Below are 25,777 nucleotides of genomic sequence, written 5' to 3'. Positions count from 1 at the left end.
CCTCAAGATAAAGAGCTGCAGGACGCGGTACAACCGTGACCACTGCAACACGTCCCCCATCTGTAGCAGTGCCCTTCTGCCGGCTCCTGGAGAGCCCCACCTCAGCCATTTGGAAACCGCCGCTTTCGACCACTCATCACACTGCTCCAAGCTGGGGAGCGTTTTGGAAAGGACACAGTGCTACAGGTTGCGATGCCAAAGCTTTCAATAATGCAGGATTAAAACACAGTGAGATTCAAATGCACGTGAGATTTGATCCACCCCTCTAAGCATTTTCAATTTGCAAGTAATTTACCAGTTTTCCATTTAATTACCAGACACAGCTCAAAATACACGCACAATGTGTAAGAAACAGGGAGAAGAGAAGGAACTTAGTAAAATTGGGTTTCAAGGATATCTGTAGCAAGTTGCAGGATTGCCACTGTTGCTGTTCTTTTAAAAAGCACAGTGGAAAGCTGAGGTTCAGAAATGCAGAGCTCGTGCAAGGAACAGCAAAACTGCAGTCTTAGAGCCCAATAAGCAGGCTCAGGGTGTCACCTCTTTCATAAACAGGCTGGTAAAAAACTTGGAATCCAGGCCCCACTCAAAAGCTGTTAATCAGGAACAGGCTCTGCTTGGTAGAAGGTGCCATGCCTGCAGTGTGCAGGCACAGTAAATCCCCAAACTGCTTTTAGTCGAAGCGTACAGGCCTGTAACATCACATGCTGAGCCCTGAGGGCCAGATGCTCACAGCTGGCTCTCGCCCATGGGCCCGTAGCTAATGAATTTCAAGGGCTGTGTTCAGTGCAGCCAGTCGCTGCAAGCCCTCCCAACCCAACAGCTCATCTCCCCGGCCGCAGTGCCCAACCCATGTTCTGCCCTGATGACAGTCTGTACTTCCACACGTCTGAGGGAAGAGAAAAGGAACAGTGACAGAAATACCGCTAATGCTTACTTGTTTACATGCATGTCCTAAGTGCCCTTGACATCATTAAAAAACACAAGTTTTAACTGCATGACTAGCAACACATTTTCTTTTCACCTGCAGTCAAATTTACAGTTGTGTTTGTTGGCTTGTAAATCCATGGATTTCAGCTCAGTGTGGACAGACCCCACAGGAGCAGGAACTCTAAAATTCACACACTCTCCCTCCTTTCCAGGGAAACACTGAATTTCCCATTCTTATGGGCCTGACCCAAAGCCAACACACACCAGCCCAAGTACTACTGCCGACTTCAGAGCGCTCTGAATCAGGCCCTATTATTTTAGTTTATTGCTCACAGTTAAAAAAAGAAGCTGTTGAAATGCTAATCCTATTCACAGCACCACTTGCTAAGAGCAGAGCAGTGTATCCCAGAGCAGATCAGGATTAGGAGCCTTTATATTTCAGAATTCAACTCCAAAATACTGAGCGCAAAGAAATGTATTACAAAGTATTGCTTATCTACCACGGAGCAATTCTCAGGGGTCGGGAAGAGGAACAGTTGTAAATGTTAATAGAGCTTCTCCCATTGTAGACAGATGCTATTTCTGGGCTAGTATGACAGCCTATGAGAAAACGATCAGCATCGTTCCATATTCTACTCAAGTGACACTGCTGCATGGCTGATCACAGGATTATCTGGGGTAGCCAATAGAAGAGAGGATATATATAGAAATAAAAGTATTCTCTAAGGTATAAAGTAAGCTGATTTAAAAGGCTGGAAGACAAGCAAGCCAACATAGAGAAGTGGACTTTATTTCAGTAGCTGCCAGCATAGGTTACATGGTCTGTATACAAAATCAAGAGCCAAATAATAGTATTGGTTACTATGATTGTTACAATTTTGTAAATATTATTTAAAACTTGCACCCATCATTCTCCCTCTAGTTAGTGAAGATTTAAGATTAAAGCAAGCCATGTACAGATGGGTTTCTAACATGATTTTTTTTTAATTGGTCTTATGAGCACACTGGCTAGGAAGACAGAAAGCATTTCCTGACAGCTTAGTAGACTGGAAAAAATAACTCAGCTGAGTTCCCTGCTGCATGCCACCACTATGTGGGACAAGCAGCCCTTACTCCATACACACTGATGGACAAGCACTTCTCTGCTTGCAAACACAACGCTGAAACTAACTTAGGCTGATGAGAGTCAGAAAGCAACCCTTTGTTATTGATGGGAGATGTCAGGTAGAAAGCCATGAAATGGGAAAATTTGGTGCAAAGAGGATGCTCAGAAGCAACAGGAGAGGAGCAGGCCTTTGAAGCAGGGCAGCAAAAAAAAAAAAAAAAAAAAAAAAAAGGTCACAATGCTGGGACTTAACCCAGGATGCCTGCACGGCAGCCAGGCCAACGGTACGCGCTCACTGGGCTGTCCCAGGTGAGGAGCAGGACAAGTCTCAAGCAGGACAGTAGAGACATTAGCTGGCTGAGGAGCTGCAGAGACGACTCACAGGAGTATAAGGGCAGACTCAAAGGAGTATAAGGGCAGCGTGTCATTTGCACAAAACTAAGCAGACTGCGGCATCTGTAACAGAGAAGGGAACTGCAGATGCTGTTCAGATAATGAACAGCACAGCGTGGCAGCGCGTGCAGCCTTTGGAGAAGGGCAGCCATACAGAGCAACTCAAGGCTGGGCACAGTCAGCCAGCAACTGCTTCTTGGTCACCTCTGGGTTAAGCAAACTATGTTTTATATCAGATTGGCTTGTTTAAAAACATCTTTGTCCTTGGTGGAGCGGGTTTTCTTTACAAGCACCATGAAGAGACAGACTGATGGGGTCAGCAATGAGGAGACTGCATTTTCCAGACAGTGAGTGGGGACATACAAAAAGAAAAAAAGACTCCTGACAATTACTATGAAATCAGAGTGGGGCATTAAATTCAGAGATGCAACTAAATGGGCAAGAGCACTCATAAACATATCAAGCATGAAAGCAAAGCTAACCATCTTATTAGCATCTTTCAGAAAACAGGGATGTGTGGTTTTATGAAAGTATATCATTGCTAGGTTTAAAATACCCACTGAATTATCAAAGGACTTTCAGTTATAGCTGCATGCAGTAATCCTATTCTCTTAAAAAAAAAAGTACAGACATATATAAAAATACAGTGACATTTATAGTCCTAGCTAAGGGTTTTGTGGGTTTATTCAGCTTTAAATCCATGCTGTATATGGGTCTTTTGAACTAGTTGATGCATGTAACTACATCCTGTACCACAGAAGCCGCTGAAAGGAAGATTCACTTTATAGGCCAAAGCAAAAATTGGTTTGGGACAAACAGAGCATTGCGATAATCTGTTTAAATATTGTATCAGATTGGCAATATAAAGCCATAATGGAAAGAACAATTTCCCCTCGTACTGAGGGCTGGATATACAGGGCATGGATAAAGCACGGCCCACAAGCCCCTGCAGAGCACAGTTGATTCCTATTAGGACAGAGAAGTAAATGTATTCTGTTTAACTTTATTAGCCACAAAGCTCAGATAATGAATTTAAAATAAAACCACCCTCAGTCACCAGCAATTGCTTATCTACTAGATGTGGATCTTTAGCTAGAATCAAATCAATTCACCGAGATGCAATACAGCCACATAGCTCAGCACCTCAGCCTGCCGCTGTGACCACATCTCCCCCATCTCTACACCCTTGCACGGACGCCCTCTTCCCTGCTGCTGCAACCACAAGTCACTTGTCTTCACCCTCAAGGCCCTTCACAGCCAAGCATGTTTGCCGTGGAGTTGATGGCTCCTGTCTTCCCATGGCTTGCGAAGCCAGCCCCAGCACTGCCGAGCTCTATTCTCAAACCTTTGTGCCTTTCCTACAACCGTGGGAGAAACTTCACAAAATATCCATAAAACCACCCCGTGATTCTCCTGCGAATTCCTTCTCTGCCACACCTAACAATCCTTGATGAGGTTTAGCTGGCGAACATGCCAAGTTCGAACCTGTCTTGGACTTTCCTTACTCATATCGCTTGGTTATCTCTCACCTCAGACAGACCGCATTTCCATGGCATGGGGAACATCTCCGTGTTCTGCTTGCACAGGACCTAGTGCAGCTCTGGCCCACAATTTACTTTTAAGCAATATGGTAGCAGTTCACCATTTTTAAAGCGTAACTTAAAGATAGAGGGTGCACATGATGGTTTCAGAAAGTCACATAGGAAAAGCTGACATGGGGAAGGACAAGGGGCTTAGTTGAGCCAAATATCCTGCCTTCAGCAGTAGATATTTGAGGCTACATTTGTCGTCCAGGGTGCAATCCTGCACACACAGAGCTGGAGGAGGGGAGTCCTTCCCGACAACTGCGCTGATTAGCTGGTGCCCTGAAGAATGATGTTTGATTACCTTTATCTTCGGCTGCAGAACTGCAAATGTCACTAATGGTCATAAAATCACCCAGTCTTTTTCAAAATACAACTGAAGTAAATTAATCTATTGAGCACAGTTTATTCAATACTTCTTACTCTGGCAAAACTCCCAAAAAAATCATTTGCTTGCTGCATGTCTCCACCATATGGTGTCATTCAATGCAGACTTTCTTTTCTGCACTGAAATCCAAAATTTAATGGAGTCGAGTCACCTACAGAGTTTTTCCAGCTCAAACCTACTAACATAGTTTTCTGTCAAAGAGGTCGCACAGCATTTTCTGGTTTGGTATATTAACCAATACCAGCATGAATTGTCCGTTCATAATTAAAATCAAACTCCTCTGGTTTTAGCAAGTTTGAAGGAAGTGCTTTGCCCTGCGCAGAGTAGAGTTGATGCCTAGCACCGGACAATGTTAGCAGTCTTTGTCTGGTTTCAGAACTTGAAAGTCTTGGCCAGTTCCTGGTATACCGTCCTATCTGCAGGTAGTTTCTCATATCAATGTCTCAGCAATCAGTAAAATAAACCAAAAACATGACATGGAACTGTACTGGGAAACTAAAGCAGCAAGGCACTATTAAAGCTCTTGAAAGCATTTTTTTTTTTTAATGGGGCCATTTTAAATAAAGCCTCACTGCCAAACAACGAGGGACAAAAGGAAGAAATTCTGGGTACTAGGTACACCTACAGAAGGCAACAGATAGATGCTGGTTTTGCTAGAAACATGAGCTCAAGACCAGGAGATGCCCGACTACGCGTTTAGGTATGCTGGTATTTCATCCTCTCCAACAGATCTGCCTAGTGTCAGCTAGACACTCCATGACTCAGTTTCTTAACTGTAAAATGGGGCCATGTTTTGACAACCCTGGTTTTGACACGATGATGTCATCTACAATCAATGGTTTTAGAAAAACACCGGCCATCCTCTGGCCCCGCTATCTATCAATAACATACCATCTCACTCGGTAAAGATTGTTATTACAGTGATGAGGAAGCCACAAGCTCTGCTTCACACAGCATTTCCTAAGCTTTGGAAAGCAGCGTATCCTTTCATGTAGCAGCCTCCCTTCACCCTTGCTGTGCGCCCACCACAGATGCTGCTTAACGGCGCCAAAGACTTCAATGCTACACATCCCTCATGCTACGCAGTTTTATGGCTCATCTTTCCCTCTGTGCTCCACCTATGACCTTCTACCACCCCTGCCCCACAGCTGTGAGAAATGCTGGTATGCTCTGCAGAAGGAGACACTTCCCCTCTGTACTTACTCACTTGGATGAACACTGAAATAATTTAAACCTCAGCATTAACCCTCTTATCACTGGAGTTGGAGCAAGCAGTCGTTGAAGGGGGTTTAAGCACTTCCCAATGCAGCCATGACATGCCAGAGATATGCTCATGAGCAGCTATCACAGCTCAGATGACAAGCAGTAAATTGTTACATCAAGTTGTCTGGATCATTTCTGACTGCTGACCCACACCCCCAGGCTGCCATAGCTGCTTTGGATATATTTGCTGGTGTTTCAGAGAGTTTCTACCACTAAGGGTTATTCTGTTTTAGCAAAAGTTGAGAATCTAGAGAGATGGTACAGAGCTCTGCAGTCCTCTGCCCAGCCCAGGCAGTCCACCAGGCACCCCAAAGTGCCACCCACCCTGCCCAAGAGGCTGCAATTCAAAAAGTAACTCCCAGAAATGGAAAATAGACAAAGAGGCAGTAAAATGTTGTATCAAATAACACGAACACTGGGAAACACCCAGTCTGCCCTCTCCACACACAAAGCGCTCGGGCAACAGCAGCCAGATCCCAGACTACACCAGCTTATCGTGACATCACGAGGCAGAAGAACAGATTTGGCCAGCAGCAGCTGCAGGCCAAATGTGTCCCACAAAGCACTGCACTGCTGGAGGCAGCTGCCCTCATCTTTACAGCAGATGTCCATCCTGTGATGACTTCAGTGTCTGGTGTGACATGTTCCATCATCGACTGATCTAAAATAGAGCAGATCCCACAGACCTTATCTCAATCTCTTTCTCTGTGGCCCAGCAGGTGGGGATGCAGCCAGAATTAACCCAGTGAAGACAAGGAGCTGCCTTTGCTGCTCGTGCTTACGCCTCCTCCCGTGCTGTCCGCTTGCATGAATCCAGCTTGTGTCCAGAGGGCTCCTGGACAAAACATGCTTTGCCCTTGGGAAAGCTCTTTCCTCACTGCTATTTCCTTCTGCCTGTGCTCTTTGCACACCACTGCATCCTCAGCAGTGGCTCCCTCACCTACCGCAGCTCTCTCTTACCACCCCTCACCTGGCAGCCCCAACTCTTCCTTCCAGTCCTTGCTGGCCTCTGCCAGCATCCCACTTGTCCCACCCCAACTATTCCAGCATCTAAACCCAAGTTGTTTCCAAGACCCCAGTCCATCATCCAACCTTACCCCAACCTCGATTCAGACTACACCACACCCTCACCACCCTGCCCGTCTCCCAGCATTGCCCTCCACCCTAACCAGATCCTTTGGTGCACCCAAGACCCCAATTCCTCCCTTCAGTCCACATTGTTCCCTCTCAAACAATTCAATTCTCCCCTTCCATACTACTTTCCTCTCTGGGTCCTCTCTTTCTCTCGTCAGCATCAAAACTCCACTTCCAGCCCTTCCTACTGTGTATTCTTATCTCTTCTATTCAGCCCAGACTATCACTGAAGTCCCCAGCCTCTGGCAGAAACCCCCAGAGCGCACAACATCTCAGCAAACTATCCTAGCCAGCCATCATTGACTGGGATTTCCCTGTGACTCACCAGACTGTTTATCCCACCCAACTGGCAGGTTTCTTTCAGCCCCTGAGCACCATGCCTCAGTCCTATCCATCCCTGAACACCCAACTTCTTCATCCAGGCTTTTGCTGCCATGACTGAACTCCCCTTGTAAGGCTGTTTACCAACAACCGGCCCTTCCACCTCACCAAGCTATCCGATAGCTCCCTCAACTCCTGTAGCCAGGATCCAAGCCCCACGGTAGCGCCTTCCCACCTTGGCTGGATTGTCCAGTGTGCCTTCACAGTTGCAGATGCTGCCAGGCCCTCCACAGTACTGTCCCTCAGCACTGTCCTCCACCCTCACCAGGCTTCTCCGTTGTTCCTTCCCTCCTCAGGCCAAGCGCGCCACTGCCATCCCGCTCCCCAGCCCACCCAAGCACCCAACCCTCCATCATGCTTTCCACACCTTGACTGAATCAACTCCAGGCAGGCTGACTCCATCTCAACAAAGGCCCCCCCCCAGCATCCTCAAGCCTCCCAGCCCCCACCAAGACCCGACTCAACCCCCTTCCCCAGGTCCCCCATAGCCTCCAGCTCCTGGCAAGACCCCGACTTCAACCAGGGTCTCACACAGCTGGAGGCCCCAAATTTACACTGCCCCCAGACCCAGGAGCATCCCTTTGGCTGGGCGCCCCCAGCCCCCATGGACCCAGGCCCCCATGCCCTCCTCACTGGATGCCCCTGGCCTACCAGGTCCCCGGTGCCCCAGGCCTCCACGCTCCCCCCGGGAGGGCGCCCCCGATCCCAGTGATCTCAGGCCTGCCAGACCTCCCGGGTCACCTCCCGGGTGGGTGTCCCCAGCCCTCACGCTCCCAGGCCTGCCAGACTGCCTGCCGTCAACCCCGGCCGGGCACGCCGGCCCCACGGCCCGAGGCCCGCCAGACCCCCGGGTGGGTGTCTCCGGCCCCCGTTACCCCACGGTCCCCCGCGGTGGGTGCCTCCGGCCTCAGGCCTGCCAGGCCCCTCAGGCGGGCGCCGCCGGGCCCAGGCCCCCCCCCGGGGCCCCGTCCCCATCCGGGCGGGCCCCCCGTCCCAGCCGCCCTCCCCTCGCCTCGCCGCCCGCGGCGGGCCCGGCACCCCCCGCCCCACTCACCATCCTCTGCGCGGCTCCGGGGTTACCATGGGCAACTGCGTCACACACACGCCGCCGCCACGTATAGCGTCAGCGCTTCCCGCCGTACGTACGGAACGTGCCGACGACGGGCGGGAGGGGGCGGAGCCCGGCGCCACTGCCCGCGGCTAGCCCCGCCCCCTCGGCCGGCGCGTGCGCACAAGGAGGGGGGCCACCCTGCCGAGGGGAGATGGGCGCGGCCGCTGGGACCCCTGTGATTGGCTGAGGGCGGCCACGCGTCGGAGCCCGGGGGCAGGTGGGGGCCACGTGGGCGGCAGGCGGCGCGCGAGGGGTCTGGGGGCCGCAGGTAGGGCCACGTGGGGCCGCGGCACGGCGCGCGGGGCGGGGGTGTGCAGTGCAGTGCAATGCTATGCAATGCAGCGCAGTGCAGTGCAGTGCAATGCTATGCAATGCAGCGCAGCGCGGTGCGGTGCGGTGCCGGGGGGCGGGCCGGGCGTTGTAGTGCCGCGAGGGCGCTGTGCAGCGCTACGGGCAGTGCCCAGGGCAGGGCAGGGCAGGGCAGTGCTGAGGGGGGCGTGCGGTGTAGCACCACGGGGAGCATGCAGTGCACTGCTATGGGGAGCATGCAGTGCAGTGCCACGGGGGTGCAGGGCAGTGTTCCAGGGAGCGTGCAGGGCCATGTAGCGCTGTGGGGGATGCACAGTGTGTGCCACAGAGGATGCAGTGTCGTGGTATGCGGGAGAGCACGACAGCATTGCAGAGGTGTGACGTCCCTGTTACGGAGGATGTGCATGAAGTGCAGTGCAGTGCCGATGCCGTGGGAGGGTGCAGTGTGGTGCAGTAGTGCAGTACGGTGCCGTGGGAGGGTACAGTGTGGTGCCACAGGCGATGCAGTTATCGGTGGGGCTGTGCAGTGCAGTCACAGGAGGGTGCAGTGCCACAGCGGGTGCAGGCAGTGTTCGGGGGCACGTGCAGCGCAGGCATGGGAGGGTGCAGTGTACTGCCATGGGGGCGTGCAGTGCCATTGGGGGACGTAGAGCCCAGTGCAGGGGATGCAGTGCCATGCCATGTGCCCACGAGTGGGGGGGTGCACTGTAATGCCCCAGAGGGGAGCGCTCACGGGGTGGTGCTGTGCAGCCCTGTGGAAGGGGCGAGCTGGGCCCCGCAGTGCTGCGCGGCACGGTCCCCCCCCGAGGAGGGGGTGCCAGGTGCTGGGGGAGGGGCGGCACAAGTGGGGGGACCCCGTGCAGGCAGGGCGGCGTGTGAAGGAGCGGCCTCGCTGCAGCGTTCAGCCGGCAGCAGGGGTGCGGGAGGCTCCTGGGCTCAGGGCTGCTGAAAGTCCAACTTCCCCGTTAAATATAAACCTGCCACGGCTCTCACCCAGTTAAGCGCTCCTGTGGCCGTGGCAGGCCCACACTCGACGGGCAAGAGAGGCAGGATCCTCCTGAGCCACCCACTCCCCCTGCCCAGACCTGCGCTGAAATGGCCGCCGTCCCCCTTGGCTTTAACATCGACGCCCCACGCTGGGACCAGAGCACCTTTGTGGGACGCCTGAAGCATTTCCTCAACATCACTGACCCGCGGACGGTGCTGGTGCCGGAGGAGGAGCTGGACCGGGCCAAGGCCCTGGTGGAAGGCTGCAGGTGAGGGGCAGGGGTGCAGCCGGGGCAGGTGCCATCCCTGTGCCCGCAGCCGTACCCGACCACCCTGCAGGGCCGTGGGGGGATGGAGGAGTCATTCCGAAGCAGGCGCGCTAGGACGTAACATCCATCGGAGGTGGTTTTGGGGGAGTTTCCCAGGCTTCTCCCAGGAGCCTCAAGTTGGGGCAAGTTTCCCTCGCGGGAGACGTTTCCTCTGCCTTTCATGTTTGGCGCCCAGGGCTCCGCGCCCCAGCGGTGCCAGGTGCCGGCGGGTCTGCACGGCTCCCACCGACAGGCTCTGGGCTTGCAGGGCCGGGCTGGTGCCGCCGGGAAGCAGCCGGGAGCAACTGCTCTACGCCAAGAAGCTGTACGACTCAGCCTTCCACCCTGACAGCGGCGAGAAGATGAACCTCATCGGGAGGATGTCCTTCCAGGTGCCAGGAGGCATGGCCCTCACCGGCTGCATGCTCCAGTTCTACCGGTGAGCTGCTGGGGACGGCGGGCTGGGGACGCAGCCCTGACAGCTCCCAGCCCCTCAAGGGGTCCCCGATGGCCAGGGCACGGCCAGTGTGCCTCCTCTGGGGCTGGCTGCTGCCCGAGGCTGCCCATGGCTGCTGTGCCTGCCTGCATCACGTGGCCGAGCCCCGTGTCCCTATGCCCTGTCCCCAGCGCCCAGCCTGTGGTGGAAGCATCACGGATCCTCCCGGCCTCTGGCATGGCTGGGAATGGTCTTGCTTTGCCCTGACCTCAGCTCATCTCTTCCCGGAGCCCCTGTAATGATTAACGCAGCCAAGTCCTGTGTGGCCGCTGCTCTTGCTCCGTGGACCATAACGGTCCCTGAAACCAAGGACCAAATGTGCCCCCAGGCCAGGCTGCTCCAGCCTCCCCAGCCCATGCCAACAGCTCCCTGCATTTCCCTTCTGAAATGGCTGCTGGGGGGGTGAGCGATCCTGTCCCCAGCGCAGAGGCTATGTGGGGCGGACACTGCCTTTCCCAGTGGATCCCCATCCCATCCCACCCCTGTTTGCTGGACTTGTTTGCCAGTTGCTGGTGAGGTCGAGCCTGGGTGGGGGATCTCCCAGTGCTGATGGGTCACCCTCTTTCCAGCCCACCCCCGCCCTCCTGCATCCCAAGGCTTGCTCAGACCCACATCTCCCCATGTCCCCTCCTGCCCTACCTCAGTGTCCCTGAGACACCGGTAGGAGCCCAGGTGTCCTGGTCAACCCCAGAGCTGCCTCTGTCCCCATGTGCCCCCTCCTTGCCGCTCCCATTGACAAAGGCTTATCTCAGCCAAGCAGGATGGCTGCTGCCCTGCTGAGAGCTGGGTCTCTCACCCCTGACCGAGCACCCCGCAGGGCTGGGCCCCCTCTTGTGCTCCCCAAAGCCCTGCAGCAGCCAGGACTCCTGGGGTTATTTCCCAGCTCTGCCACTGGCTCGTGGCTTTGCCGCAGTGCCTCGGTTTCCCGTGGGAGACACCATGACAAGTGTATCGAGGGCATCTTGGCTGTCCCCCCAACAAGCCTGGCCATGGGCACAGGCCAGGCATCCCTGACAGCCCTTGGGTGCTTTCCCATTCCCTTCCCTCTGCAGGACAGTGCCCGCTGTGGTTTTCTGGCAGTGGGTGAACCAGTCCTTCAACGCCATCGTCAACTACACCAACCGCAATGCTGCCTCTCCCATCTCGCTGAGGTGAGCGTGCCCCTGCACAGGATGGGGACCCTCTGTGTTGGAACCCCCCCCGGATGCCCCATAAAGACCCCCTGTGCCCCATCTTGGGTGCCAAAGGAACAGGATCGAGTCAGAGTTGGTGTTTCTGTTCTCTCCCTTCTTTGGAAATCACTGTCCAGGCAAATCGGGGTGGCTTACGTCACGGCGACCGGTACAGCCCTAGCCACTGCAGTGGGACTCAACCTCTACACCAAGGTACGCCGGGATGGGGCCGGCTGGGGCAGCTGGCCGCATCCTGCCCTCCCGTGCTGACGCCAGCCTGTCTCCCACAGCGAGCCCCCCCCCTTGCTGGCCCGCTGGGTCCCTTTTGCGGCCGTGGCTGCTGCCAACTGTGTCAATATCCCCATGATGCGACAACAGTAAGTGCTGCACATGGCCGGGGTGCTCGAGGGATCCGGCTCTCTCCGAAGGCGAGCCGGTGCAGCCGGGCTGCTGGGCTGCCTGGTCACACTGCTGTGTGGTTTTCCATCCCGGGGGTGGGAGAATGGGAGGGACGTGAGCTGGGGTCTGCGCGTTTGCGGCGCTGGGTGTCTGGTGGAGGGTGCCGGCTGGGGGGGCTCAGCCTCTGCCCGGAGCAGGAGGGTGAGTTTGGGCTGAGGTGGGGTCTGGGGTCTGGGCTCGAAGATCCCTCAGACTCAGGGGTTTTCTGCGTGTGGTCATGGGAGAGCCCCAATCCACGATGTCCTGGCGCTGGGACTCCCTAGATGGGCCCCATGTGGAGACCTGTGTCTGCCCCTCGGGGTCCCCCGCAGGTCAAGGGGGGGGGAGCTGGGCTGCTCTGTGGGGGACTGTGCCCTGGCTCAGCCGCGGGTCCCAGGCGGGTGTCTGTCCCCCAAACGGCCGGACCCTGTTCGCAGCCGTGCCCTGAAGATGGCAGCATCGGCTGGGACGGGGACCGCGGCGCCCTGGGGCGGTGGAGCCCCGTGTCCCGGGGCCAAGGGCGGGCGGCAGCCAGGGCTGCTGTGCCAGCACAGCACAGGGGACCCCCTTGGCACCCCCTCGCCCCGTTGCCGTGTCCTCCCGTTTCCCTCACCGTCCCGGCCCCCACTCGCAGCTGCCTGTCCCCTCCAGGGAGATCATCAATGGGGTCGTGGTGACAGACAGGGACAACAACGAGCTCGGCCACTCCAGGGTGAGTCTGAGGATGGGGATCCGGGTTGGGGCACGGCGTGGCTGGGGCTCACCCGCTGCTTTTGCTTGCAGAGGGCGGCTGCGAAGGGCATTGCACAGGTTGTGGTCTCCAGGATCGCCATGGCAGCACCGGGCATGAGTAAGTGCAGGGCAGGAGGGTGGGGGCCGGACTGGACGCTCCCCTGGGACCCACCGCCTCGCCCTCCCCTGCTTCAGTTTCCCCCAGGAGGAAGAGGGAGGGTGGCCCTGCACCCCCGGTGGTGTTTGGTCTCATCTCACTGTCGGAGCCATCCTGGCATTGCCATCAGAGTCCTCTGAGCCCCCAGCCCTCCTCATCCCAACCCACAGCCCGTGGGGAACATGGGGTGCTCCCACAGCAGTTGGGCCCCACAAGGACGCCTCTCGCGCTCTCTGGCCCTGGCCCCTCACCCTGCAGCCCGGCATCCCCTCGCCCTCACGCCACCCTTGCTGTGCCGCAGGCCCGGCAGGAGGGACGGGAGCATGAGAAGCATGGACCGTGCTGGCCAGGTGATGGATGATGGATGGGGGTCCTGTGCCAGGTCCCTGCCATGAGCAAACACCCAGTGGCCCCCAGTACAGCTAGCTGCTGCCATGGCTCCGGGAGGATGGTCCTGCTGGGGCAGCCCTGCAGGCTGGTTTGCAGGGGGGGGGGGCCTTACCTTTTCTTTCTGCACCTAGTTATTTTGCCCATCATCATGGAGCGCCTGGAGAAATTCCCCTTCATGCAGGTGAGCCCACATTTCTCCCGCCACGGTTTTCCAGTGGGTCCTGTGGTGCCCCGGCCCTGCTCCCCAGCCACCAAGATGCTGGGGATGAAATGGGGAGTTGCAGAGCCTGGCTTGCTTTGCCCCCTATTCAAGTCACTGGTACACCAAAGGTCTCTCAGGTGACATGGAGAGGCTGTGGGAGGATGGCAGGGGTTGGTGGCACCCTGAAGGTGTTGGGCATTCAGCCCCGTTGAGGGGAGAAGTCTCCCCACCCTGTGAGCAGGGCTTGCGGCGAGGCCAGGGACTCACTCCTGGCTCTTCCCTTGCAGCGGATCCGGGTTCTCCACGGGCCTCTGCAGGTGCTGCTCTGCGGGGCCTTGTAAGTATCTCACTGCTCAAATGTCTGTGGGTGCCTGGAGCGTGGCTCCGAGGGATGCTTAAAAAGAGACCTCTTTCCCAGCAGGGGATTGCAAACTGCTTGCCTTTCAGCCTGGGCTTTCCACAGTTATTGGGAGTGGTGGGGCATGAGCAGCACCTCTTGGGCTGAGATCCCTGTGGCCAGGGGGCAAACGAGCTGTGATCCCCAACACTAACACTTGGCTCTTCTCTGTCCCACAGCCTCCTGTTCATGGTGCCAGCAGCCTGTGCCCTGTTCCCACAGAGATGGTACCTGTCCCACTGCTTCCCCCTCCTGTGCGGGACCTCAGGAGCCTTCCTCCTCCCCTAGCTCTTCTCTGCCCATCCCAGGAGAAGCATGATGGGCACACACCCTTCAACCCAAGGCAGCGCCTGCTTGTACATGCTGGTGCCCCAGGCAGCAGGAGAACCTGTGCCTCCCCTGCTCTGCAAGTTCTGTGCTGGGAGCAATGGGACACCCAGCCCCATGGGCAGCTCTCTGCCCCCCAAAACTGGGAGTGGTGGATGCTAGGGATGGGTGGTGGGTCTTGATGTGAGCCTGCAAGAACCCAGGGACTGCAGGGGACCTCAAATGGCAATGGGGAGGGAGGGTGGCCTGACTGGTGGTCAGGGAGGAGGATCACGCGTCTCAGTCTCTATCCCCTCTCCCCACAGCTCCCTTGCACTGGCTGACCTTGAGCTGGAGCTGCGTGACAGCATCATGGCGAAGCACGGGGACAAAGTGCCGTACGTCTATTTTAACAAGGGACTGTGAACAGACACTACCTCAGGAGCCATCACACCCCTCCGGCCCCCTGCCACCACCAGCCTCACGTCCCCTGAGCAGGGCTCAGAGGCACGGTCCAGCCAGATCTGCCCCCCAGCCCAGCACCATCTCTGCTGCCTCCTTCCCCTGGAGAGGCAGGATCTGGCTCTGCGTGCACAGCTTGCAGCACTTCGGCTTTTTCTGAGCCTCCCCCCATCCGCTGCTGGCTGTGTCCCTGCCTCCCCATGTCCCTTTTGCCCTGGGCAATGGCTGCACTTCCCGTGCTTTCCTCCTGCCCGGTGCAGGAGGATCTGCCCAGCCTGTCTGAGCCTTGCGCAGTCACTGGGCTCGGCTCTGCAAGGCATCCGGCTCTGCAAGGCATCAGGCTCTCTCCCTCGGGGCTCAGAGCACAGTCCTACCTCCAAAAGCAGGTGCCCTGCCATTGTACCAGGAACCAAACCACGTTGCTGCCTTAAACCACCACAGTGGCCTTTTATCAAGAGCTGGACCACACCTTGGCAGGCAGGTAGGGACCTGTCCCCTCTGTACAGGGAACACCCCAAAGTCCAGGGGCCAATGCTTGGACCATGCCTTCCTTGCTCTTAGGTTCAGGTTTTATTCACTTTGCAATTGCTACAATCCAGCAGAGAAATAGCTAATTGTTTTTAAGCTCTAATTTTTGCAGTCTACCCATTCCTCTGAGCACAAGAGCCAGCCATCACCCTTGTACTGCATCTTACTGTCCTCACGGTAGGACCAAGGACCTGCAGCTTTGGGGGACAGTCGACTCTGGGCCCCCTTGGAGAGGGGGAAGGAGACACAGGCGTCACAAAGCTGTCGAGGCATTAACTCAGGCTCTGAATAGCAGCACTGCAAACGACACAGAGGAGGGTTGAAAAATAAAATACAGTGATTTTTAAAAAACAGCTGTGGGTTCTGCTTTGGGGTGGTCTCTGGGTGTCTGGTTCCCTGGGCAGGGCTGGTACATGGGTCTCATGCCTGCCTTGAAAGGGAAAGGTGCAGGCTCTGTGACTGACCAAGCACCAGGGTGAGGGTCAGCACAGGGGCCAGGAGAAGGAGGAAGAGCCATGAGGCTCTGCGAGGGCTGGCATGATTCCTGAAACCCTTGGGCATCCTATGGAGCCTTCCCCAAGAGGTTCTTGGGGCTGCAAACAGTCCTGAGGCAAGTGACAAAGGGAGGTGACAGTGCTCGTGGTGACTCTTGCCCCATTGGGGAACTGGGGGGATGACACTGGGTGACCCTTCCTAAACCCATGGGTGCTCTTTGTCTTCTTGGCCAGGCAGCATTTGCATGATGCTAACCTGGGTCTGCCACGAGGCATCTCCCACCCCAAAGAAGAGTGGCTTGAGTTTGCTGCAGCCTATTTTCAGAGGAGGAAGGAGCCCCAGAGTTTAGCCCAAGTCCTGGGCTTTAGTCCCCACCCTCAACCAGCTGCATCCAGGCTCTCTGCTTGCTGATGAACATCCCTTGGTGGGACAAGCATGTTTCTAACCGGCCGTATGATGTGGCTGCTCAGAGAGCCCCATGGCCTGGCAGATGGTTCATGCTTGTCCCTCCAGCCAGGAATATGTGTCAGATCCCCGAGGGCAGCAGCATCCCCACATCAGCCGCATGTCCGAGTGGAGACACAGGGTCTGCAGCCAAAGGGCTTTCTTGCATTAACCACTCTGCTCCTACAGAGAGAGCAGCCAAACCCCAAACTTACTTCTTGAAGGGCCAAGCTGTATCCACAGCAGGTTTGCTTCTGCCCAAGCTGCAACAGGCAGAGGATAAAGTCTCCAACCGCATGTAGCTACAGCTAGAAAGCTGCACAAGAGCTTTGAAATAATTAATAGGTCAGCGGAAAGTAGGAAAACGTGTTCAAACTTGCGTATCTGTTCCCTGGGCATTATTAGATCTCTTGTTAATGCGCAATTAAAATAATAGATAAGCACATGAAATGAAACAGATGTCACTCCTGTTGGGAGTGGGAAGAAGCCGCAAGGAGACATCTCTGCTCTCTGCTTTTCTTAAGCTCCTTAACTCAAGCTGCTCTTGCCCTGCACCCAAAACTGCTTTCAGCACTTTCAGAAGGCTACCTGTAGCAGCCTGGGCTGTATTTGGGCCCAAGGTGCCTCTGGCTTGCTTGGGAGCACAGTGATGAGTGTAAAACAATGTGCCGCAGCACCCTAAAACTGCCCTTCCCCTGCACATCACAGCCATGCTCTTGCTGTTGATCCTTCCTACGTTTGCAGTGCATGGGGGTCCCAGCAGGGCAGGGGGCTCTGCGGCCAGTGATGCCAGCACAGCATCCACCCAAAACCAAGATTGGGACCATGGTGGGAAAGCCTCAGTGGTTTTGTCACTCCTTCTTTCCTGCCCCAGTCATACCAGAGGGGCAATGGAGCAGAGGGACCCTCTGAAGAGCTATTGCCATCTTGTGTCAGCTCTCCCCCTGCCCTGGGGAGCAGGACATGTTGCGGTTCATTGCTCTTGGGCAGAGGATGAGGGCTGCTCTGGGCTTGGAGGATCAGCAAGCCACCCTCAAGCCAGACCTCTCCCCTGAGCTTATAGCAGTGGATTCCCTCTTCATATCAACATGGATTTATGCCAGCTGACAGTTTAGCTCAGAGGGGTTTCTAGGTTTCTAGGTTGTAGCTGGAATCTGCCCCGGAGGATTCAAGTCATCTCAAAAGCTCACATCACTCCAGTGTCGGGAGATAGTTGCTGCAGCTGGTGCCTACCTGCACTCCCCAAAACCACTCCCCAAAACTCCACGGGCTGCCTTGGTCTCACTGGGGAGCAGGGAAGTCACAGCCAGGCTGTGGCCAGCAAGTCCCCATGCTGCCAAGGGTGGCTTGGCCAGCCCTCCTCCATTTCCCATTGCTGCAACAGCAAGGAAACCTCATTGCCAGGAGTCAGAGCCGGACTCATCCCTGTTTGGGAAGAGCTGCAAGTGTTAATTGCTCTCTAGTGATGAGTCACACCTGATCTGGGCTTGTCCCATGCTCTGTGGACTGGAAGCCTTCTCCCTGCTGTGCCTCTAATTTCAGGGCTAGCTGGGAACAGGAATAAAGCTCCTTTAATAACTGTGCGTGGCCAAAATGTCAGTGCTCCAGCATGTTTAAAACGTCCCTTCAAACGATAATCAGATCAAAGACATCATGTTGGGCTGCAGCAGAGCCTGGGGAGGGGCTGGGGAGGCATGGGAGGCTGGGGGTCTCCTTTGAGGCATCAGCAGCCCCAGGAGGCAGGCTTGGCTCACTGGTCCTCGCCCAAAGGCCAGTGGAGGCTGGTAAACTGGCTGCCTATGGAGAGAGGAGCAAGCAGGGTGCATGTGCAATGGGTTAACACCTGACAGCCCATGCCAGCAGCAGGCGGCCAAGCTGATCCAGTGGGGTTAGGTGTGCCTCAAGTACTGCCCCAACTGAAAAATGCCGGGGTGGGAGATAAGCTGCTGAGTCGATTATTTTTTTTCTGGCTTTTCTTAACGTGTTAGCTGAGCATCTGATAAACCTCATTGCGCCAATCCAGCATGGAGGCTGCCTGGCACACCAGGAGCGGCGGTGTAGAAAGCCTCTGCCACTGCCCCAGAAACAACTCCCAGGCCATCTCCCCCGAGCTGTGAATGAACTCCAAGTGCCGGTGCCCCCGCTTCTCCTGGGGGGTGCCAGCCTGGGTGAGGGATGGCCGTGTGGGGACATGCTGGGACCCGGCTGCGGTGGGAGATCCTCTTCTCCATGTTGCTCCTGTCTCCCAACGGGGCTGGTACCAACACGTGTCTGCCTGCTGGCTGCCTCGAGTCCAGTCCCATGCCGCTGCTGCCATTTTAGCACCCTTTCCATGTCAGGCTCCCCGGTGTGCCCCAGGTTCAGGTGGGCTGTTTGGGTTGGGGTCTCTGTGGGTGCATTGGGGAGGAGGCCAAGCAGGGATCACGATGTGACCAGGTGAATGGGGGATGAGTGCTTGGCTGCCATTGGGGTGTCAGGGAGGCCATAGCAGGCCAGAGGGTGCTTGTGCACGCCCCTTTTTGCAGTATCCAGCTCTGTCCCCGGGGGTGCATTGCACTGCGGGTGCAGGACCAAGGGGCAGCCCCCCACACCTCTCCCCAGCCAGTTCCGCCACTCACAATATGGCAGCCCTCGCCCCACTCCAGGCTCCCTCCCCGGTGCGCCACACTCAAGATGGCAGCTCCCTGCGCGCAGACCCCGCCCCTCCCGGTTCTGCCCTAAGCGACAGCGCGCTGAGCCACTGGCGAAGCAAGCGGCACGCCGTCAGCCCAATAGGCGACCGGCTGGGGCGGGCCGGGGCGCGGGGTGCCCCCTCGGCTCCCGTCCCGGGCCACAGTCGGGCTGGGGAGGCGGGGAGCGGGGGGTGGGGGGGATGGCGAGGAGGCTCCGCGCCGCCATGGCCTTGCTGCTGTTCCAGGCCCTGCCCGAGGGGCTGCCCGCCAGCGTGGAGCCTGCCCAGGTAGGGGCTGCCCTGGGGGGGGCCGCCTGGGGGGGGCTTCTGGGGTCGCGCCGTGCTGAGGGGCTGTGTCCCTGGGGCGGGGGGACGTGGGGGGCGCGCAGGCCTGGGGGGGGCAGCGGTGTGAGCGCGGGGGGCCGTGTCCTCCGGGGTGAGGGAGGTGGCCTTTGGGGTGGGGGGTCAGGCTGGGCTGGCGGGGGTGGGAGCGTGCATGGGGTGCCTGGGGCTCTTGGGGCTGGGGGAAGAGGCTTTTGGGGGCCCGCCTGAGGTTTGGGGAGCCCCCTTGGCTTAAGCGAGGCTGGAGGAGATGCAGAGACCTGAGTTTGGGGGTGCCTGTGTGTTGTGGGAATGGAGACGTGTTGTAGGGATCAAGGTATGGGTGGCAGTGCCTCTCGGGGGTGCTTCGTATGGCAGGGTGGCTGCAGGACGCGGGAGAAAGGTATTTGATGGTGGTTGACTGGAGGTGATGGGAAGGATGGCTATGGTGAGGGCAGAAGGCTTCAGCTGGCAGGTGCGCGGGGGCCTGCGGATGGAGGCACGTGTGTCTTTTGGGGTTGGCGACAGGGGAGAAGGTGGCCTGTGAGGGGACGGGGCTGGAGGAGGTTTGGGATGAGCTGAAGGGTGGCCGTGGGGCAGCTGGCCAGAGGACCTGGGTCGGCAGGGAAATGGGACTTGCATGGTGCTGCACAGGCCAGGTGAGCTGGTCTTCCCACGGCAGGAACTGTGGTGGGGGTGTGTGGGGAGGTTCGGTGCAAGCCGCTGCACAGGGGGAAGGAAGAAGGAATGAGTTTCAACTGGGATGAGGGGAACCAGGCCTTGTCTTTGTAGGCTCTGACCACCCGCTTACTACCTTCTTCAGGCCTGGAACGGTTTTTAATGAAGTTGATTCTGTTTTCTTCATCTCTTTACTCTCTCTTCTGTCTATGCTGCAATGTGTACCGTTCAGATCTCCAGTGATGTTCTTGGGTACCCCAGTGTAGACACCTGTAAATCTCTCCCACCTTGATGTGTACACTCAGTGTCACTCGGAGAGGACTGTACTGGGCCAAGCAACCTATGTGCGACCCGCATCTTATTGTTCATGGAGTCAAGATGTCTTTTTCACCCTATGTAGAACATAGACTGCATATGATGACTTCTGATTTGATGTGGTGTATTACTTACAAGGTACAAATTGTAGTTTGCGTTTGTTGAAGGTCTGAGTTGGTGAGATACTGATCTGTGACTGTAGATCACAGATGCTGTGGGTTGCGTGGTGCTTAACGTTACAGGGGTGCAGATGGGGGGGTGTCCCTTCTGGAAAAGGTCCGTTGAAATACTTCCCAGTGCTTCTGCAGGAGGAGGAGGTGAAGAGTTAGTCTATGACTACAGATGTTATGCCCTTTTTGAATTTCATTCTTCTTTCTAGGGTACTGAGAGCACCAGATCTACTTTAAAAACTGTGTAATTCCCTGTTGGTAGTGCCATCCCAAATCTCCTTCAGCTGCACGGAGGCTAAGGTTTGGCCGTTGCTGCCCTAGGGACCCAGGTCCAGGATTGTGTTGAACGATGTGTTTTCCACATTGTCACAACCGTTTTTACAGATGGAAGTCCTAGTACTTGCTCTGTTTCATCTGTGAGCCGAGGTACACACACAAAGCATATATAAGCACATCTCAGGTCCGCTTTGCTCTCTGGTTGTTGCGGTATTCCAGCTGTGAGCAGTGGTCAGGTGGTAGGATTATCTGTACAGAAGCTGTGAAAGTCTTCAAACCTATACATGCTAATAAAAATACCATACCTACTTTGAAGACTGTGAAAGATGCTCCCTGCCTTCTACAGCTTATACATCAGTCAAGGAGCTGGTAGAATGGAGTAGGCAGTAGAAAAGGAGGAAAGGAAAAAGGAGGAAGGCGTGGAAGCAATCATACAGCTAGGTTGCTTGTGGAATAGTTGCATACATGACTTGTGGATATCCTCTGCAGTCAGTGCACCAGAAGTAATCCTAAAATAATAAGTCTTGAGTGGTACAATACATGAGAGTGGGGGAGAAGAGCTTTGGCGGCCTGTGTTTTCTTTAAAGCACTTAGATACGGATGCATCTTTTACTCCTTTTCTTTTCATAGTTTGTCTATATAAAACTCTTGCAGTCTATTTTAGATCTTAAATGTAGACTCTGTCTGTCAAAAGGCTGGTATTATCTCACTGCATACTAGAGATTGAGAGCTACCCACTCAAAAATGACAGGGGTAATGTAGGATCTTGAAAATGAGCATGTAACAAAACTTTGCTGTGGTGTTGCCTTAGAGCCTGATTTCCTCAGAGCTGTGGGCTTGTAGACAAGAGCTGAAACCATGACAGCTTTTGCCTCTTGTCCTCTCCGGATTGTTCCTGCCCGTGCTGCCTCTTGTGACTGCTGCCTCCTTCCATCTACCTTGGAGACATTTGCCATGCCCTGCTTGCTTCTGCTGTCAGGGGGAGCTTGTTCAGGGTCCATACCTCCTCGCCTGTATAAACTGTCCCGCAGACCTGGTGGTCTAAGGCTGGGAGGTGGTGCAGGAAATGTGTCCTCTAAATAATTCAGGAGGTGGAGCTGTACTGCCTAGCCGCACTGAACAAACATTCCCGAGAACACGCTGTACTCTGGAGGAGGGTCTGATTTATCAGGTTAAAATAAGTCCAGGCTGCCTAGGATCTTCAAAGACCTTTCTTTTAACTAAGACTTGTTTGGGGTGGTGGATGGAGGAGAATGAAGATGATTAGCTCATCACCATCCCGAGTCCAAGTTGTTTAACTGTCTCTATGACTATTCATTGCTGTTTCACTTGTAATCAGAACACAAAACTCTGTTAACTGGAGTTGAAGCATTTATCAGTAGATTACAGGCAGAAATATTGCAATTATGTAATAAAATCAAGATAAACGTCACAGAAAGAAGAAATCTAGCCATGGTCAGTTGTGACTGTAGATGTATAGCCTTAACTGCACACCTTAGTTGGGCGCTCCCCCTCTTGCTTTGAGGGAGAAGGAAATGAGGAAATAAGAAATTAGTATGTTTTAAAATGTGTTTGATCAAATTTGTAATGAAAACCTTCGAACATTAATCATTTTTGTGTTGTAGTTTGTCTCCACAGGGCAGAGTAGAGGTTATTTGACCGCCTTAACTATCTGTCTGCTTCCCACGCCTACAGCTTAATTATCACATAGTTTTCTCAACTGTTGTTTTCTTTAAAAACAAGAGATTTAAGTGAATGTTAACTATGTGACAAGTCTGCGGAATCTGTCTTTCTCTAATAAGGTGGTTTTGAGCCAAAATCTGACAGAAGCATGCTCTTAAAGACCGATTTCATCCCAAATTAAAGAGTTCGCTTGAAGTACTGTGACTCGAGGGATGATTCATTGTATGTGACAAAGAGGACGGATCCTTGCTTTAAGGAAGAACTTGGCGTGACTGTCGCTGTGGCTAACACCCCCGTAACACGAGAGTTTCTGTCCAAGGCTGTGCTCTAGCTGTGACCACAGCTCTGATTGCACCAATATGGAGTTAACCACGCTTCATCCAAGAGTTTGGCTGCATTTGGGCCCTTTCAGAGCATCACTTGAGGTAGTTTGTGAACTGAACAGCAAAGTTTCAATTACCCTCGTGTAAGAGAGGCTCATCTCCTCATCTGTAAATTTAAGACAACTTTTTTGATTAAGATAATTAGTTGCAACTGCACTTCCATGTCTCCTGAAATGCATCAAGTCATTCAGGAGGAGAGCTGCTTGTATAACTATAGGATATATTTTGTCTGCTATGATATCTTTGTCTGTGACTCTTGGTTTTTGGCTTGCTAATTTCCACAGTTTTGGCAGGAGGCAGCAGAGATCAAAGTACATTCTGTACTTGTTCAGAACAGGAACCTCTAAATAACTGTGCAGATTGGATTAAGGACTGCTCATACCGTGATGATTATACTACCGTGAACTAGTGTCTCATCTGTATAGCAGGCTTTCCCACTCATTAAAATTTTTTTTGTTTGTGAGTTGCCCTCACAATTACACACAATGCTGTAAGAATTTCTCCCTGCATCTCTGCAGCTGTGCAGCAGATGGAAAGCCTGGTCTGAAAGTGTCCGATGCATCCTGGGGAGGAGTGTGGCAGTTTTCTTCAGCATAGTCAAAGCAACTCCGTGACTGGGACCTGTCATTGCCTTTCTTAGAATTGCCCTGCCACCCTCCAAATATTAATTAACAAAAATATAACACTACCTTAAGAATAAACTTGGGCAGCTTTTGTGGAGTTGTGCTGTGCTGCGGGGGAACTTGGAAAGTTTCATCTGCCAGAGTTGTTTCGATATGGTTGGGGATTTTTTCCATCCTCCCAGCCTTGCAAGCCAGGCAGGGCCGGGCCAGGTCAGCCCCGTCTGGCTAGCAGCAGCATCCAGTACTGACTGTCCCCGAGCGGTGGCTCTGCTGGGTGCAGTGCCGCTGGGCAGCTGCTGCAGGGCAGCAGGGATCCTGCCCAAAGTGGCGATACAGCCATCGGCCCTTCTAGTGAGACAGAGGGGTGGGTGTGCTCAATGTTTGGCCATATTTCAATCGTAGTTACTTGACCCTGGATAAAATACCCATCAACCCCTCACTTTGATGGCTAGAAGTGCTGCTCCCCTAAGCATCTTCAGCAGTCGCTTTTCTGCTGGTGAAAGTGGGAACTGTGCTCTTTTATATAGCTCTGTCAGCCTGTATTAACCGAGTGTTATGTTGAAGTTTGCCTTTGTGTTTCTTTCTGTGGTATTTGAAAGGCATTAAGTAGGTAACAGTTTGTGTTTCTTTGTAATCTGAAAACATGTGGACATCCTCTGAGGTAATGGGCAGTATATTTAGTAAAAGCAAACCACCCACCTTTTCTTTTTGCCTTTTTTTTCCCCTTAAGTCACATTGGGAGGACTGGCAGGATTGAACAGACATTAGCTTGTGGCAAAAAGCTAGTGGTGGGCTAGTGATCTTCTGGCCTACTTCTCCATCCAGTGTTGCCTGTGCTGTGCCCTTTGGTCATGGCTATGCCTATGCAAACCTCTCCTTGTCAGGCACGTCCTGCAGTTTTAGCAAAGCTGAGCTATACGTGGCCTTTTGTTCTGTCTCCTGACAACATGCATATTTGGCACTAGGTTTGGGGATGTTCCTCTAATCCAAGCTGCCCTGTTTTACAGGTTACAGGGTAAGAATTTGCCCTTTCCAGTTAGCTGCATAAGTATCTTCTCAGCTTATTAATGCATTTAACTGGTGACTTTATGGCTGTACACACTCCTGTCCTGCATTTGTTTCAGGGGGTTCATGAATCCAAGATGACCGGGCAAGCTGCTCCTGCCAGGGTTGCACTGCTGTTTTTGTAACATGAGGAAAGGACATGGCATGTCAGAGACATCTCAAAAGCAGTCTCTGAGGCAGGGCTGGTGACAATCTCAGAAATTGCCATTAGTCATTAGCAGGGTAGACATGCTTGTTGCACATTACAGGACAACCTGATTGCACCAGGTTTTGGTCTGTGCTTCCGAGTTGGAAAAAGTGAGCATGGAGTGTGGGACTCCTGGATGACTTCATGGAGAGATGCTGAGGGCGAAGTCGGGTCCTTCCTTCCCCCTGCTGTCTTGTGTGATTAGAAGACCCACAGCTAAGAAGATGGGTTTTAAGATGCCAACACCTGGGTGCTGTGGCAGTGGAGCCCTGGCAGTCCATTGTCTGCATGGCTGAGCCTGTGAACAGTGCACATAACAAACATGCCTGAAGTAACAGCTGGCTGGAGAGAACAGGCTTGCCAAGCAGGAACTGCATGCCCATACCTTGCCTGTGACGAGAAGTGTGTTGGTGTGGCAGTCCCAAATGATGCTTTTCCATGATGTCACAGATACTGTTTGGCTGCAAAGGAAGGCTCAAGGTGCTGCAAAGACCTGCTGTTTATCTGCTTGGACAAGGAGGAACTTGATTCTCCTCTAATGATGTGATTATCAGTGGGATCACTGCCCCCAGTATTATTTTTAGACAACAGCTATAGTCTCTGCAATAGCTTGTGAAACTGTAATGGAGTGCTTTACATGAGGGGGCTTGCTGGGGTGCAAAGTGAGGTGATGCTGGCAGACTGATGCAACAGACCTACCCATTTAACGCCAGTGTGGCCAGTGCTTCCTGGCATGCTGTGCCCTGAACAACACCTGCAAATAGAAAGGAGAGACTTTATTTTGTGTGGAGGCAGGTTGTGGTGCTGCTGGTTTGCAGGCTTCCTCCACTGAGCCAGTATCCATCCACCTGGCATTGCTTGAGGTCAGTCCAAACCGGTAAGAGAAAAAAGGATGTGAGAGCTGGGTTGTGTAGGAGAATTAGATGCAGTTTCCTGACTCTTCCTTCTTCCCAAGCACTTTTAGGCCAGCTTATTGTAAAATAAATCCAACCACTGACAGTGCACTGGTGGCTTGCTAGCAAGTGACCGCTTGAGCATGGAAGAAAACCCCTGTGCGTCAGGGGACAGAGCTTTTGGCATTTAAAATGCTGCTGGCCTCTTGCTGATAATGGGTTGCAGAGGTGTAGCAGGGTGGGTATGGTGAGCAGCTACCACTACTGACAAGCTGTATGGTGCTGGGTTTAGGGAAGAAGGGAGAACAAGGACTTTTCCTTTTCTCCTGGCGGTTTGAGACCTCAGGATCCTGAGTGCGGTCCTTAGGACTAGAAGAGGAAAGAGTTCGCCTCAAGAAAGGAAA

General features: G+C 54.3%; 3 protein-coding genes across 10 annotated transcripts in view; 2 read left to right on the top strand and 1 right to left on the bottom strand.

Moving 5' to 3' along the window:
• Positions 1 to 8,365, bottom strand: part of ARL3 (ADP ribosylation factor like GTPase 3) — a 30,929-nt gene extending 22,564 nt beyond the window's left edge. The window contains exon 1 of the mRNA XM_030029800.1: positions 8,229 to 8,365. Coding sequence (XP_029885660.1) covers positions 8,229 to 8,231 — 3 coding nt within the window. The 5' untranslated portion in view covers positions 8,232 to 8,365. The remainder of the gene's footprint in view (positions 1 to 8,228) is intronic.
• A 45-nt stretch (positions 8,366 to 8,410) lies between these two features.
• SFXN2 (sideroflexin 2) lies at positions 8,411 to 15,522 on the top strand. Of its 8 annotated transcripts, none has more exons than XM_030029798.2 (12): positions 8,439 to 8,553; positions 9,592 to 9,850; positions 10,158 to 10,328; positions 11,438 to 11,536; positions 11,695 to 11,770; positions 11,852 to 11,934; positions 12,647 to 12,707; positions 12,779 to 12,845; positions 13,406 to 13,455; positions 13,764 to 13,813; positions 14,053 to 14,100; positions 14,506 to 15,522. In XM_030029798.2, exons 2-12 carry the CDS (start codon positions 9,690 to 9,692, stop codon positions 14,603 to 14,605), a joined length of 966 nt encoding a protein of 321 aa, XP_029885658.1. In that variant the 5' UTR covers positions 8,439 to 8,553; positions 9,592 to 9,689; the 3' UTR covers positions 14,606 to 15,522. The 8 variants fall into 8 exon arrangements, with proteins under 8 accessions (XP_029885655.1, XP_029885652.1, XP_029885653.1 ...); XM_030029797.2 differs by having other exon boundaries at positions 8,442 to 8,553; positions 11,848 to 11,934; positions 14,506 to 14,747; XM_030029795.1 differs by having other exon boundaries at positions 8,411 to 8,502; positions 9,678 to 9,850; positions 11,848 to 11,934; positions 14,053 to 14,725.
• A 3,421-nt stretch (positions 15,523 to 18,943) lies between these two features.
• Positions 18,944 to 25,777, top strand: part of WBP1L (WW domain binding protein 1 like) — a 60,510-nt gene continuing 53,676 nt past the window's right edge. Inside the window, exon 1 of the mRNA XM_030030277.2 lies at positions 18,944 to 19,067. Coding sequence (XP_029886137.1) covers positions 18,981 to 19,067 — 87 coding nt within the window. The 5' untranslated portion in view covers positions 18,944 to 18,980. The remainder of the gene's footprint in view (positions 19,068 to 25,777) is intronic.

The sequence above is a fragment of the Aquila chrysaetos genome, chromosome 11 (assembly GCF_900496995.4).
Source record: "Aquila chrysaetos chrysaetos chromosome 11, bAquChr1.4, whole genome shotgun sequence".
NCBI lineage: Eukaryota > Metazoa > Chordata > Aves > Accipitriformes > Accipitridae > Aquila > Aquila chrysaetos.
The sequence above is the reverse complement of the archived record's forward strand: the minus strand, read 5'-3'. Positions and strand labels throughout refer to the sequence as shown.

Excerpts from the sequence above, each read along its gene's own strand:
- SFXN2 (XM_030029795.1), top strand. The coding sequence starts at position 9,690 with ATGGCCGCCGTCCCCCTTGGCTTTAACATCGACGCCCCACGCTGGGAC. Across the intron at positions 11,935-12,646 it reads ATCCCCATGATGCGACAACA|GGAGATCATCAATGGGGTCG; the intron begins GTAAGTGCTGCA and ends TGTCCCCTCCAG. Across the intron at positions 13,456-13,763 it reads AGAAATTCCCCTTCATGCAG|CGGATCCGGGTTCTCCACGG; the intron begins GTGAGCCCACAT and ends CTTCCCTTGCAG.